We start from the raw sequence: 15,568 nt of genomic DNA, 5'->3' as shown, positions 1-15,568 counted from the left end.
AAATAATATCCATATACCAATATCTCTTGTTACAGACACCATTGCTTCTATTCGCATAAAAAAAGCTGCTGGTAATGATAAAATTTCAAACAGGGTCATTAAAAACATACCAAAAAATGCTGTTCAGTATTTAACATCCCTATTTGAAAGTTGTCTTCGACACGGATATTTTCCAAGAAGGTGGAAGATTGCTGAGATAATTCCCATAGCTAAACCAACACAATCATTGACACAGGCATCTAGTTATCGCCCAATAAGTTTACTCAGCTGTTTAGGCAAACTTTTTGAAAAAATTATCCTTTTTAAAATGAATGAATATGTAGAATCAAACAGTCTTGTTCCAAACGAACAGTTTGGTTTTAGGAGGGAACACTCAACGGTTCACCAAATAAAAAGAATCACAAGTATAGTAAAAGAATCGCTTTCAAATAAAAAATCCTTAGGTATGGTTTCGTTTGACATTCAAAAGGCATTTGACAGTGTTTGGCACAACGGCCTGCTTCATAAACTATATACTCAAAATTTTCCTACTTACATTCTTAAAATTATTCAAAGCTTTCTTACAGATAGGCTTTTTTATGTCAAAATTTTGTCTGATTCATCACCTCTGTTCCCTATAAAAGCAGGGGTTCCACAAGGTTCAACCCTATCGCCCCTTTTATATAACTTATATATTGCTGATTTTCCAAGAGATTTACACTGTGAAAATGCCTTCTTTGCTGATGATACAGCTATATTCTGTAGTTCAAACGACTGTCAAAGTATATTAATTAATCTACAAAATGCTTTATTTAATATTGAAAAGTTTTTTCACAGGTGGAAAATCAAAATAAACCCATCGAAATCTCAAGCAATATTTTTCTCTCGAAAGAGAAAAGCCTCAAATCTACCTCAATATAATTTGTCGATCTGCAACACTCCAATTGAATGGACAACAACAATTAAATACCTTGGTATCACTCTCGATAAGACCCTAACATTTTCAAATCACATTACTTTCTCTATCAAAAAAGTAAATGTTTTAATAAAAATTTTATTTCCACTTTTAAATAAAAATTCTTATTTAAGCAAAGATAATAAGATTCTTCTTTATAAAGTCGTAATTCTACCTTCATTAGTATATGCTGCTCCTTGCTGGTATAAATGCGCTGCATGTCACCTGAATAAACTTCAAATTTGTCAAAACAAAACTCTAAAAATGATTATGCATCTTCCCTGGCATTTTTCCACACTAGCATTACATGACATTACTAAAATTCCAACAATCAAGTCTAAAATTACAACAATTTCAAATAAATTTGAGAACAAATGTTCTATTCACGATAATGTATTAATAAATTCACTTGTTTAAACATGCCAATTTAGTTAAAGTTATTATTAAGTTAGATTTTAAGATTATTTTATTCATAGTTTAAGTTTTTTTTTTTTTTTTTTTTTTTTTGCATCCATTGAGTTTTTTTTTCAATTTTTCTCATAATAACTACCACTTTCATAAGAATTTTCTATATTATAAAATCTTTAGTTGCTAAGAATCATTGTATTCTAATCTATATATGTTATAAATATTCTACCATGTAACACGAATTCATTGAAGAAGAAATAAATTTGAATTTGAATTTGAATTTGAAGTCTAACTTTAAAGTATTTGAAAAGATATTTGAATCCATATTCAATTTTTACCAACTTTTGTTAATTTTTGTTCGGTTTTTAATTTTTTATAAAAAAAACTGTCAATTCGATTTTGTTCAAAATTTTACTGAATGTTGACAACAATATTTTTTGAAAGATAAAAGTAGTTAAAAGCCAATATCTACAATTTTTGAAAAGATATTTGAGTCGAAAATCAATTTTTACCAACTTTTATTAATTTTTTTTTTAGGTTTTTATTTTTTGTAAAAAACTGTCAATTCCATTTTTCTTAAAATTTGACTGAATGTTGAAAACAATATTTCTTATAAGATTAAATAAGCTTGAAGCCTAAATTTCAAGTTTTTGAAAAGATATTTGAATCGATATTTAATTTTTACGAACTTTGAGTAATGTTTTTTTTAGATTTTTATTTTTTATAAAAAATACTGTCAATTTGATTTTTCTCAAAATTTTATCAGATCTCAAAAACATTATTCTCCGTTGTTCAAAATTGTTTTGGAGATGAAATCATATGTTAGTCGTTAAATTTAGGAGGTGACAAATTTTTTTTTTCAGTTTTTTTGATTTAGAAAAAAAACCGTTATATTGATTTTTTTCAAAAAATATACTTCTTTGAGACCACGTTACAGTTTATTATATAAAATTTAACTCAAGTCTCTAGCGTTTTTGGTTCGTAAGATATTTAGGGTTAACCAAAATGTTCACCTTTTTTTTAAACTGCTATGGTAAAAAAAACCACCCACGCAATTTTCTTGAGAGCCCTTTCTGCATCTTTCTGCCTTATTTTCTGTATAACAAAATTTATTTGAAGTCGATATCTCTTCTGGTTCTTGAGCTATGGACGACGAAAAAAACGTCGCGAACGTACGGACGTACGGACGTACAGACGTACGGACGTACGGACGTACGGACGTACGAACGTACGTACACACGCACGCACAGACATCGTTCTAAAAATCTTTTATTTCGACTCTAGGGACCTTGAAACGTCGAGAAATGTCAAAATTTTCAATTTGACAAATCGGACCCATTACAATAACTTCCTATGGGAAGTTAATAACGCTAGAAAAACAACGTGACAAAGTTTTAACCTTAAAAATGGAATAGGCGAATAGAATATTTTGGTTCAAAAACTGTGCTTTTCTTTCACTATTTCTAATCTTATGTTTTAAAAAGCATTTTGTCAGTAATAGACTTATCCTTTTTAGTGAGAAAGTGGTAATCTTTAATTTTTTAAATTTCACATTCACTTAACTAATTTGGGTTAACTATATTTTAAAAATAATTTTGTTCTTATACATTTTTAAAGTTTGAAGTTTTTGATATTAAGGTGATTAATTTCATATTTTCTTCTTTTCTACTTCGATCTATTTTCAAACATCACTGAACTTAAAACTACATATAGTAACTCTACAACTTATTTGTTTTTTTTTTTTGAAATTTTGTCAAATGAAGGTTTTTTTCTTTTAAGCTTGCTCTTATTTTTAAAAATTGAACTTTTATTGGTTTTAAAAAAGTATAAAGTATAAAAAGTATACAAAGCGGGCTATTAAAAATGTATTTTAAGTCACAATTCTGACTTTGAAAAAATATTATTGTTATCATTATTTTCAATTAAATTTTTAGGAAACCATATTTTTGAAATATAATTTTGAACACGTCCTAAGCCAAACACAAATTGAAAACGTTTTAAATTTGTTTAAAGATTTCTGATATTTCAATTTAGCATCTTAAGCTGTATTACACTTAAGACAAAAAAAAACAATAAAATACTATTTATGTTTCGGTCATCTGTATATGAATATTTCCAAAATATTTATAAAATATTTCTTTGAGCGCTAAAAATCAATAATTCAGATTTTTTCTTAACTTACGATACAAATCAGTTCCATTTGTTGAAATGAAATTGAACTAGAAATTGGTTCAAAAACTGTCATATTTCTAGACTTTTTCAGATTCTTGGAATCTATATCTACGGTTCTTAGAGAAAAGTCTATGCGTGCGAACGGTCGTAGGCTTGAAATTCTTTTTTTGTCTTCCATATCTCAAGAACTAACAAACGTATCGACTTTACATACATTTTTACAAATAACAAGATCAAAAGATGCAGAAGGACTTTTAAAGGAAGGAAGGTCTATATCAGTTTAAAAGAAAAAAGTGTAAAACTAGCTTGACCCCAAATATCTCTCGAATTGATAATTTTAGTGACTTCAAATAAATTCTATATCGTACAAAATTAATTGGAAGATCATCTCGAATATTTCACGAACAAAAATTGATGTAACCTCCAAATAATTGTATGCATCATTAACGTTTTGACTCTTATTAAATTTTTAGGAAAATTAAATTGACTTTTTGTTAAATACAAATTAAAAAAAAATAGTACACAAAATTGGTAAGAACTTATTTCGTTCCAAATATCTCAAGAATAAATGAAGGTATTGCTGCAAAATTTTTAAACGTTTTAATAAATTATTTATTAAATTTTTAGAAATTTCCTGGGCTTGAAAAGTGATTAAGCTTATTTTAAACAATCTTAACAATTTACTATCTCTTGACAATTTGCTTAAGTTAAAATCACGAAATCGCTTCTTTAACTTTTAGCACTTTGCTAAATCCATATGACAACTGTACAATTATTCTTATAAGAGCAGTGGATAAAATTTCACAACATGTCCGTTTTTAGACGTGTTTGATGGATGCTCATTTCTTAATAAAAGGCAATTTACCAGTAAGCAAAGGTTTAAAATATTGGACACATTTAATAAATTTAAAATTATTTTGCAATTGACTTTAAATTTTTTTAATTCTGAATATTTTTCTAAACATTAGATAACTTTGTTAGGAAATCCAATCGATATTTTTTTATAAAAATAAAAACTTTTGAAGCAAATAACTCACAAACCAAATACGGTATCGACTTTAAATGAAATTTATTTTACACATTGTCACAAAATTTAACCAGTTATTTTCTTATGAATCAACAAAACAAACAAAATTGGCAGCTCGAATATTTTGCAAAACAAAAACACTAAAATACGTTTCGAATAATTTTGTGTGACGAAAAATTGCAATATCATAAAATTTTCTTAAGATAAAAAATATAAAAATTGATTTCGATTTCATTGATTTCAAACTTATTGCCTTTCATACATAATTTTGATGAAGAAAAAAATTGTATAAAAATCCAATTGGCAGTTGATTTTCAAAAAAAAAAGAAGCTGAGATACGACCCAGACTGATAACTTCCCATTCCGTCTGTCGATTTGTCTTGCTTAAAAGTTTGAAGGTTTTCGTGTTGGGTAAAAAAAGTTGTCAGTTGAATTATTCTTAAAAATTTCAAAATTATTAACAATCTTCGTCATATTTCAAAATCTAGTTTTGTTAAATAGATTTTTAGTCGAAAACAAATTTTTACCAATGTTAGTAGCATTTCTTAAATTTTTACAAATTGGATGCGAATGAAATCATTTTTTTTTACCAAATTTGCGTACTATTTTTTATAAAAAAAAAACGGACTGTTGGATTTTTATAAAAAAAAATACTGAACATAGAAAACAATATTTTCTGTTATATATATATAATATATAAAAAGAGTTTGAAGACAATATTTTTAAGTTTTGAAAAGCAGTTTGAGTCGAAAGTAAATTTTTAACAAGTTGTAGTATTGTTTTTTGTTGGGTTTTTATTTTTTGTAAAAAAAAATGTCAGTTAGATTTTTCTCAAAATTGTACTGAATGTTGACAACAATATTTTTTAAAAGATAAAAGTATTGTAAAGCCATTACCTCAAAGTTTTGAAAAGATATTTGAGCCAAAAATCAATTTTTACCAACTTTTATTAATTTTTTTGTTTAGGTTTTCATTTTTTGTAAAAAAAAACTTTCAATTCAATTTTTCTCAAAATTTGTTCTTAAAATGTTTGAGGTGACAATTGTTTTTTTCTTTCTGTTTTATTGATTTATAAAAAAAACCATTGGATTTTCAAAAAATATACTTGTTTGGTATCACGTTACAATATATATTTTAAAATTTAATTCAAGTCTCTAGCGTCATTGGTTCGTGAAATATTTAGGGTTAACCAACATTTTCACCTTTTTTTTAAACTGCTATGGTAAAAAAAACACCCTTGCAATTTTCTTGAGAGCCCTTTCTGCCTTATTATTTGTATAACAAAATTTATTTGAAGTCGATATTTTTTCTGGTTCTTGAGCTATGGACGACGAAAAAAACGTACGGACTTACGTATATACGTACGCATCTTTCTAAAAATCTTTTAATTTGATTCTATAGACCTTGAAACCGTCGAGAAATGTCAAAATTTTCAATTTGACAAATCGGACCTATTGCATTAACTATGGGAAGTTAAAAACCCTTCTTATTCATTTACCGTTATCTTGAACGAAAACAGCCTTTAACTTTTAATTGCAAAGTTTTTAAAGTCCCTTAAATAACAAATAGGCTCTAAAACAAAAGATTTTTCCATAAAGGTACAAGTTATAAGTGTGGGTTGCATACCAGTTTCTAAATGTAAATGTTTACACAATTTTATGAACATTTCCCAAGATTTTATAAAAACTTTTAAAAAAATAACACAAAAAACCCTTAGGTGCGATAATTTTTTAAAACATAATACTTGGTCGATTGTTAAAAATGTATTTAAAGTTACATTTATTTTGTCTAAAAAAATAATTCTTTTAAAATCAAAAGTTAAAATTTGTTCAAGATTTTTGACGTTTTTAATTATTGTGAATATTTTAATATTAGAAAGTTTCTTAAGTCTTGAATGTTTAAATATCGAAAACAAATGCAAAGACAACAAAATTAATTTTTTTTATTAAAGCCCTAAAATTGTATAGAAAAATGAATTTGTAATTATTTAATTTGCATACGTGAGAATTAACACAAACTAAACTATTATTGAATTAAAATGGAATTTTAAAAATATATACAATTTTAATATATTTATTTATTTTTTCGAACTCCAAAAAACCAAATGCAATATTTTGTTGCACTTCTTGTTTTTTTTCATAACGATTTAAATTTTGGAACGTTAATCGCTTAGAAAGACTCTATTGTTGTTAAATAAAAAAACGAGTTTAATAAATATTTGTTAAATATTACTCAGTTTTTGTTCGAATTTCAAAAACGAATATATAATATTTTTGTTTCTTGGTAATTTTTCAAAATTTGTTCAAAATTCAAAAAAATAGAACTCCTTTGTTTTCCATGAATTAAAGAAGTTGAATGTTTTTTTTTCTACTCGTAGGCTTAAGTAAAGTTTGTCAAAATAACAAGCTAGTTTGACTATTTATTTATCATCAGTGAAAAGAAAATACTTGGTGCCACTTTTTAAATATTAATACAATTTTTTAATTTCTTTACTTCTAGAATTTATACAACCCCAACATATCTGGCCTTATATACAACAAAACTTTATACAACACACACAATTTCCCCATCCCGCGTTCCTTACCAATAGCAATAGTTGTCAACCACAAACCACATCGTCACCTGGCAGCACAATTAGTGATAGCGACAATCATCCAAACAGCAACAACAACAACAACAATTCCAACGGCAGCAGTCATCTCCACAATGACAGCAATCAGAATGGAGGGTGCTACGGTGGTGGCGGCGGTGGAGGCGGAGGTGGCGACGACAACCGAAGACATCAGGGCGCCACTACGGAGAAACAAGTGATAGCGAAACCCATGCCAAGTAGGCCGACACCATTCCTGCCACATGGCCTCAACCATCCGCATTTGCATTCCCTGCTGGCGCATTGCAGAAATCCCTACATGAATGGTAAGTGTTGTTATGTTATAATGTAAACGCTCTCGGTTTTGGTGTAGCTGGCGGAGCGTGGAGATATTTCGAAACGGAAGGACTAATCCGTATAATTAACACATTTTACATGTCCTTTTTGCAGTTGGAGCCCAGGTCTTTCCCCTGCCGCCAGGACAAGGTTTTCCGTGGGCACATTCGACACGGGGCAAACCAAGGCGTGGTATGATGAGACGTGCTGTGTTTTCAGGTAAGTGTCACTATACGACTCGAAACATAGGGGTAACCTCATTCCCGAAATAGGAAGTTATAATTACAAATCTTTGTTCTATGCAGATTCACAACGCAAAGGTCTGGAAAAGCGGTTCCAACAACAAAAGTACATCAGCAAACCCGATAGGAAAAAACTTGCCGAAAGACTAGGACTGAAAGACTCACAGGTAAGTCTCTAACCTACTCTTTTACTAAGTTTACAAGTTGGCAACCACATCACGAAGTTAGCAAGTCCATTGACGGATCATAGAATCCGCCACATTTTAATGGCGACAAACTATAAAAGTCTATGAAAATTTCTGTATACGACTAGGTACTTGTTTTTTATCTCATTGTAGTCCTTTTTGATTTCGCGACTTTTGTGTATGAGGGGGCTAGGGCCATAAAGCCGTTCCCCTTTGTATATGAACAAACAATAGAGTCGCTCTCTTATTTTTCTATAGGCAAGAGGTTGCGCAGAATATCCTTGGGAATAAAACTCCGCCCCGCGAGTATACCAACAAAAGAATTCATTTTTGGCTGCTGCGGAGATTCTATGCCAGATTCTGACAAAAATTCCTTACTTTTCCTCTCTCTTCGTAAAGGTATTGTAGGTACTTGACGTTGTAAGGCTTCTCTGAAGAATAAGGTTCAAGGATCTCATGGCGGTTTTCTTCCATTTTTTTTCTCCACGACGACGACCGACGATGCCACGACGGATGGTATGAAGTTTTAATTTCGGTTATTGTTGTTATTGGTGTTATAGTTTTATTCGAGGACCATCCCTATTCTTATAGATGCGCAGTCGCTTTCTTTGAAAAAAATCTTATACAAATGAATTTTTAAACGGAAAACAATGGAAAAATCAATTTGAACGCAGAGTTTTTCTTTCTCGTTTTTTTTTTAGTGGACTTAAGTATGAAAGTCTAAAAATGAGGTTTTGGTATGGCAATCTATAAACCAAAAGTGCAACTGAGTTAACTGTAGGTAATCTATGTACAAAACATGACCTGATGTAAGGCAGCATAAAAAGATTAATGAAATAAATAGGGTACACAATTTTAATAGAGTGAAAATCTAGGAAACCTTATCCGTAGGTATGTCAAAGTCACGAGAAAACTCAGGAGAAGACATTTTTAATCTTAAGTGAAAACTATAAAAATTAATCTTTGTCTGGATCTAATGAATTGAATTTCTTGACGAAGTTTTAAATTTAATGTAATCTACGGTTTAATGTTGACACTTTGTTTTTGAAAATTTTTAGAACTCGAGTATTACTATACATGTAATCATTTAAATAGAACTTAGTTTAAAATCATTTTTGACTTGTAGAAAATGAGTTCAAACGTAATTTTTGATATTTTTGTAGCACCTCCGTAGCCAAGTTTTACTAAAAATTCTGATGTTCTACATACAAAATAAAGAATATCAAACAGTTTTTGTTCGATAATATCAAACAGTTTTTGTCTGTTAGTTATTAAGACCGCTAATATAACGTAAGTCCACCTTTGACATACAATGCGGCAAAAAGTAAATAGTTTAATGTGTTTAAATTATTGTGTATTTTGTTTTATTTGTTGCTTTTAATATTAAAAATCAACTAAAGTCAGAATACTGAAGCCTGCAGTTGTATAAAACTTTGAAGACTTTTTCAAGGCCTTGAAATTTTAAACTATGCAGTTTCTATTATTAACCGTTTGTTATAAATGCACAATATTTTATTCCGCACTCGAAAGTGTTACATTCAAAATCATTCGGTTTTTTTTTTCAAATGAAATCCTCAAAATGTTATATTATATTGTACGTTTTATGTCCTGAACTAAATAGAATTCTCACTTTTCTTAGTTAGAGATTAAAACATTATAAACAAATTGTAAATTGTTAAAAGTTACTTAAGCAATTTTGTAAAAGGTTTTATGAAATGAATTAGAATTAATAGTCCCAAATTTTTATAAAGTATTTTAATTTTATTGTAACTTTTGTTTTATATTTTTTGAAAAATTTACTTAATGTTGTTGAAAGAAAACCTAATGTGTTAAGTTATCAAAAGGTAATTTTAATTAATCGAAAATTTTAAAGAAGATTCATAAAAATAAATTTAATAATAAAACATAAGTTATAAACCGATTATTTTGAAAAGAATTTTCATGTTCTAATAAACTGGCATCTTTTTAAATTATGGTGAATATTCATTGAGGTTAAGTAAACCGCTATTTTTTCAGTATTAACAAAGCGTTATGTTTAACTTTTAAATCAGTGCATGTTCGTCAAGGGCGGAACCAGACTTTTAATCAGGGGGGATCACACACTCAACATATAGATGAGTTTTACTTACCACTAAAAAATGTTCTTTAATGTTCTGTAAAGGAGGCTGACAAATTTAAAATATCTTATGTGCATCTTAACCTTACATTTACACATTTCTAAGGCTGAAGTGACAACTTTAGTTATAAAATTATATAAATGTATGGTAATTTTTTTAATTTGGACGACTCACCTATGAAAGCATTCCAAGATTATAACAGTTTTCTAAATATGTCATATTTAAGAGCAAAAAAACAAAAGTTTAGAGGATTTTTGGTGCATTTCACGCAGAAATGTAAGAAATTGTTTTGAAACGTAGCTTTTTTCAAAAACTATTTAAACTTTTCTTTTTTCCATTTCTAATATTGCGAAGAACGCTACAAAAGTTAAAAAAGAAATTAAGTTTTCGGGAGTCTATTATTACTATCGCTATCAATCTGCTTACTCGTAGATGATAGAAAATATTTTAATCTTAAAGGAGTCAACAAAACTTACAAATTGTTGATAAAAAAATTTTTGGTTCTTGATTTTACGGATATAGATGCATTTTAGTACATAATTTCTATAAAAATTAAATAAAAACAAATTGAGGGAAACAAATAAGTTGGGAAAAAACTTTTGTGTGGCACTCACAAATTACACGTTTTAAAATCTCTTTTCAAATTACAAGAGATTCGAAGCCTTTTAAATCAATAAATATGAAATGTACATCATGTTTTTCAATTAGCTATTAGTTTAACAAAATGTCACTTTTTCTGTTGTTGGGACATTTATATTATTGGAATTCGTGTTTAAATCTCAGTTCTAGAGCATTCAAAGCCAATTCACTTCAAAAAGTAGATTTATTAAATTTTGTAAGATCTTAAAATTGTTTGTATTTAATAAGAAAACAATTTTGAAAGAAATTATGCATGACTGGGTCACTAGAACTTGATAATGTCTTACAGTCTGTTTAAAAATATTTATTATATTTTAAGATTTTTTTGCAAAATAAGTTTTTCTCAACAACTTAAATGCCATTTTATATCTCAAAAAAATTAGGTTAACTTATTTTTTTTTGGAAAATCAATAGAGCGGTTTTTTAAATTGATTTTTACATAAGTATACAATTTTTAAATTTTGTGTGCAGCTGTCAAGTGCTTATAAATTTTCATTTACATGGTGACCCTCTCTGAGATATCGAGTTTTGTTAACAAAAATCAATATTTTTTTAAAAATCACAAACCAAAATATGATGGCGTTCTTAAGAAAACTTAAAAAAATAACGGATTTATGAAGGGCTTTCTCCTGGGTCAATACCGAAATATGTTTTTCTTGTAGAAAAAAGCCAAATGAAGGACAAAATTCAGATAGTTTCGAATTTTCATGTTAAAAAAAACGAAGTTTTTTCAAATTACGTATTTTTGAAACGTAATTAAAGGCGATTTTCCTGATTTAAAGGAAACTTATTATCAATTTGACGATCTCTTATTCAAGGTATCTTTTTAAGAACCTGTTTGTTCTTTTTCTTAGAAACATATTTTATGAAAATAATTTAAAGCATTACTAATATTTTTTAAAAATTTTAGATTAAGCGAAACAAACATTTTAGTTGTTTTTGGCAGCAAACCACTTTTTTGAAAATGTCGTTAAATTACTAACAAATCTTTAGATGAAATCTTTATTTATACAACTTAGCTGCATAAGCTTTTTGGCTCATATTACTCCCCCCTGGATCGTCCATTGGTCAAAAGTTGATGAATTTGTGCTGCGTTATTGGAAAATGGCTGAATTTCCAAATCATATTATGTTCTTGGTGCGGTCGTACTTTTAGCAAACAAAGTTCAAGGAAGTGAAATATAAACTTTGTTTTCATAAAAAATAAATAATCAAAAATCTAAGGGGAGTCATATACGATAGTTTTGAATTCAAGGGAGTTCCGAGGTAAATACAAAAATTATCTCCTAAAGGGGGGGGTCATGTCCGGTACGACCCCCTCTATATCCGCCATTGATGTTCGTGTGTAAATATTGATATACAAAATTTCCGGTAGAAAGAACAAAATTAAATTCAAGAAACATAAATTTTGTTTCAAAAGTATATTAATTCTACTTTGAAAATTCTGATGTAAACTGATATAAAATATTGGTTAAGATGATTTGAATCGCTGTACTAAAGATTTTTTCCGGAATATTTCACATAGATTGCGTAAACTTTTCTTGCAGTTGAAGCTTCATTTTGTTAAAAAGATTCGTTTTCCATACGCTTTTTGAACTTAAACAAGAATTTTTTGTATAATTTAGGGTCATATCTCGAAACATCAATATATAAAATAAAATCCAGAAAACCCAAAATTTAAATCAAAATTGTGGAAAATCTAAATTCAAAATATCTTATATGTATCCGAAAAATTATAACCCCAGGAAATCTTAAATTCCCAAAACTTAGAATCCGGAAAACTGGAAACTAGGAAAACTAAAAATCGAAAAACCTCACACCTGAAATCTCGAATCCCTTAAAATCTAAAATTTAGAATAGCTCATATCAAGAAACTAAAAACCGGGGAAAAATATCTACAATATGAGTATTTAAAAACCAGAAAGTCTAACAACCAGGAAACCTAAATTTGAAAAAACAAATTCAAGCAATCAAACAAAATATCAGGCCCTTACAAAATTTTACAAAAGGAACAAATTTCATAAAATTACGTTTCAACTACCATCGAAAATTTTAACAAAATATTGTGTAGAATTTTAAGAAAACATCATCAGTTCCAAGTTAAAAATCATGACTTAAGAAAACCAGGCTTTCAACTCGGAATCTAAATGAAAACAAACATTTCAGCACTTATAAATCGAATTGTTAAGACTTCGACAAAAAAAACTTGTTACGTAATCCTTTTTTTTGATTTTATAAAATTAAATCAAAAATTGTAAAAATAATTTCCTCTATGAAAGTTTTTTAATAAATTCATTCTAAAAGCAATTATTTTTTCTGCATTTTTTGCTAAGGACCAGACATAGGTTCTATTGATTTCAATCAATTTAAAATCCTGAAACATTTTTGAATAGATATTTGACTGTGTTTTCTTTTGATTACAAATGCAGATTATTTTTTGATTGATTGCAAATCACTCAAAGTTTTTTTTTTGAATAAAATAAAGTTTAATGGCATATTTATTTTTGTCTAAAAATATATTTTTCTATTTTCATTTTCCCTAAAAGTTGATTCTATTATAAAATGAATTGTTCCACTGATTAGTGTTCCAATTTCACACAATACCAAAGATCGATTTATGTCAGGAAATTTGTTTATATGGCAGACATTTTCAATCATAGTCATAAAATGTTGCAGGCGTACATTCAGTTTATGACCCCAAAAATTTCAGTTATTCCATGTTCAGGTCTTCAATTTATGGTGCAAAATTCGAACTTTTTTAAATAACACCATTTCTTTAAAAAATTGTATCTTCTCCTATAGAGAAATAAGATTTGTTCGAAAAACTTTTCTTGCAAGAATCGCTAACTGAAAATGTTCAGCATTTTTGTTGAAGCGTATGTCGTTCCATTTAAACTTAGTAATTGACGTAGTTTTCATTTTTATCAATTGTCATAAGATGAAAGCTTACAAATTGACAGCTGCCCAAATGGTGGGCTTTTCAAAAGTTCTGACTGTTACTGGATTAATAACAATCAAAATGAAGGCACTAAAAGTATTTTTTTTTAAGAAAATCATCAACCTAACAAAATTTTAAGAAAATTGCTGTGAGCCGAGCTAAGTAACTACGTAACCCGTACAAAAATATGGAACCCAAATTTAATGTTTTTGCAATTTAAAACTTGTCGAAAATAATAAAACATTATGATATTGTTTTCATCAAATATTACAATTCCATATTTTCTGTATGTTTTTTTGACAAGTTTAAGCTTAAAACCTTAAAAATATAAGCTTATTGGATTGAAGAAACTAATTTCACAACAAAAATGTTTTTAAAAAATCTTCTAACTTGAAAGCTTGATAAGATGTTTTATATCACAAAACTTAGACCATAATTCATGATACATTTTTTTTATTTGGAACCAATTGCTTCTTATTGCCCTATTTAGTTATTTAATAACAAATCTAAATATTACTCAATAAAAACAATATGATATAAGTGTTTGCTAAATAACAACCCTCTTTATACAATAAGAGATCAACAGCAGTGCTGTGCTTAAGTAATAAATCCGTTTAAGTACTTCATCATCGTCATCGCAAATAAAAAAACAATCAGAAAAAAAAACATCGAAACAGAGTCAACCTAAATTAAAGAAGAAAAAACAAGTTGTCCTCCCCGTAAAGTCCTAATATACTGGATACTATTGCACTTCTATATCATTTATAGGAACCTTTAGAACAGCTTGTGTAAACCAAATAACGATTAATGTGTAACACATTTTTCTGACGTTTTTCCCTTCTTCACAAAACGAATGATTTTTCTTCTTCTTTTATTTCATTTACTCTTCCTCCAGCATAGCAAAATAAAGACTAGGTCCTTGGTCCTTGGAAAAGTGACTGTGTTTTTTTTTTGTTCTTCCCCCATATTTAGAGAGTGAAGACATATGTTTCCTAATGAGATGTCTTTTGCATGCTTTTATTCTCGTTCCATATACCTACGATGGAGTTACGACTATCCAAAAAATCTCAACCCCCTTTGAAATCCGATAGTCCAAGAGGATGCTACGGGATGATGGAGAAATCAGATATGTGGTGAATGAATGACTTTTACTAATTGTATCTTATAGATACATACAACTTTGAGTGTGCAAATAAAACGAATAAACACAATGCAAATTGAGGCCATAACCACAAATTGATGACACATCAAATATTGATCAATATTCAAGGACACACAATGTGTCCATTCCCATCACCAAAGAAAGGGAGACCATATTTACACAGCTATTTGCTACAAAACTTAGATAGATATACTAATACCACAAGGACATAACATTGAAGTTGAATTGATTTAGGAAAAACCAGTCCACTTGAGGACTTTCTATGTTCGTCTCGGTATTATCGACCCCCTCAATTTTTGGAAATCTAAATTATTTAAGGGTTTACCAATGGCTTAGCCATGTTAAGTCGAATATCAAAGAATAAATCACTTGCAGTCAACTCACACAACAAAAAAAACAAATACTTTTAAAATGAATAAAAAGTCGACGAAAACAAAACGAGAGCATCAGAAGAAAAAAAATACCCTGAATGAGGGTGTTAAGTGATTTAGCAGCCCCAGCAAACAAAAGAAACAGCAGCAGCCGTCGCCATATTCAACCCCTCATAGCTTTGGCAGTACAACCATCATCGACCATCCAACGCCGGTCGCCTCCGCCGCGCGCCGCCGCCCACATGCCACCAGGACGAATCTTTTATACCCAAATATAGAGGACGTTTGGTCGTTGTCGGTCGGGCGGGCGGTACGAGGAGGTGGCAGCAGGCGTAGATGTATTTTTCGTTTCTTTTTTTAGCAAATCAAAAACAGACAAAAGTGTTTTCGACATATTTTAAGACTTTGGGTTTTTCGATTGAAGTCGCTGATATTTTCCGTATGGTTC

At 29.0% G+C, this 15,568-nt stretch overlaps 1 protein-coding gene across 1 annotated transcript in view; it reads left to right on the top strand.

Annotated features, from left to right (window-relative positions):
- Positions 1–15,568, top strand: part of LOC129948174 (homeobox protein B-H2) — a 48,898-nt gene that overhangs the window by 15,816 nt on the left and 17,514 nt on the right. The window contains exons 2-4 of the mRNA XM_056059054.1: positions 7,041–7,457; positions 7,582–7,686; positions 7,773–7,876. Of these exons, the coding sequence (XP_055915029.1) occupies positions 7,041–7,457; positions 7,582–7,686; positions 7,773–7,876 (626 nt within the window). The remainder of the gene's footprint in view (positions 1–7,040; positions 7,458–7,581; positions 7,687–7,772; positions 7,877–15,568) is intronic.

This window comes from Eupeodes corollae, chromosome 2 (assembly GCF_945859685.1).
Source record: "Eupeodes corollae chromosome 2, idEupCoro1.1, whole genome shotgun sequence".
In the NCBI taxonomy this organism is placed as follows: Eukaryota; Metazoa; Arthropoda; class Insecta; order Diptera; family Syrphidae; genus Eupeodes; species Eupeodes corollae.
Note: the sequence above shows the minus strand (reverse complement) of the source record. Positions and strands in the feature narration are given on the sequence as shown.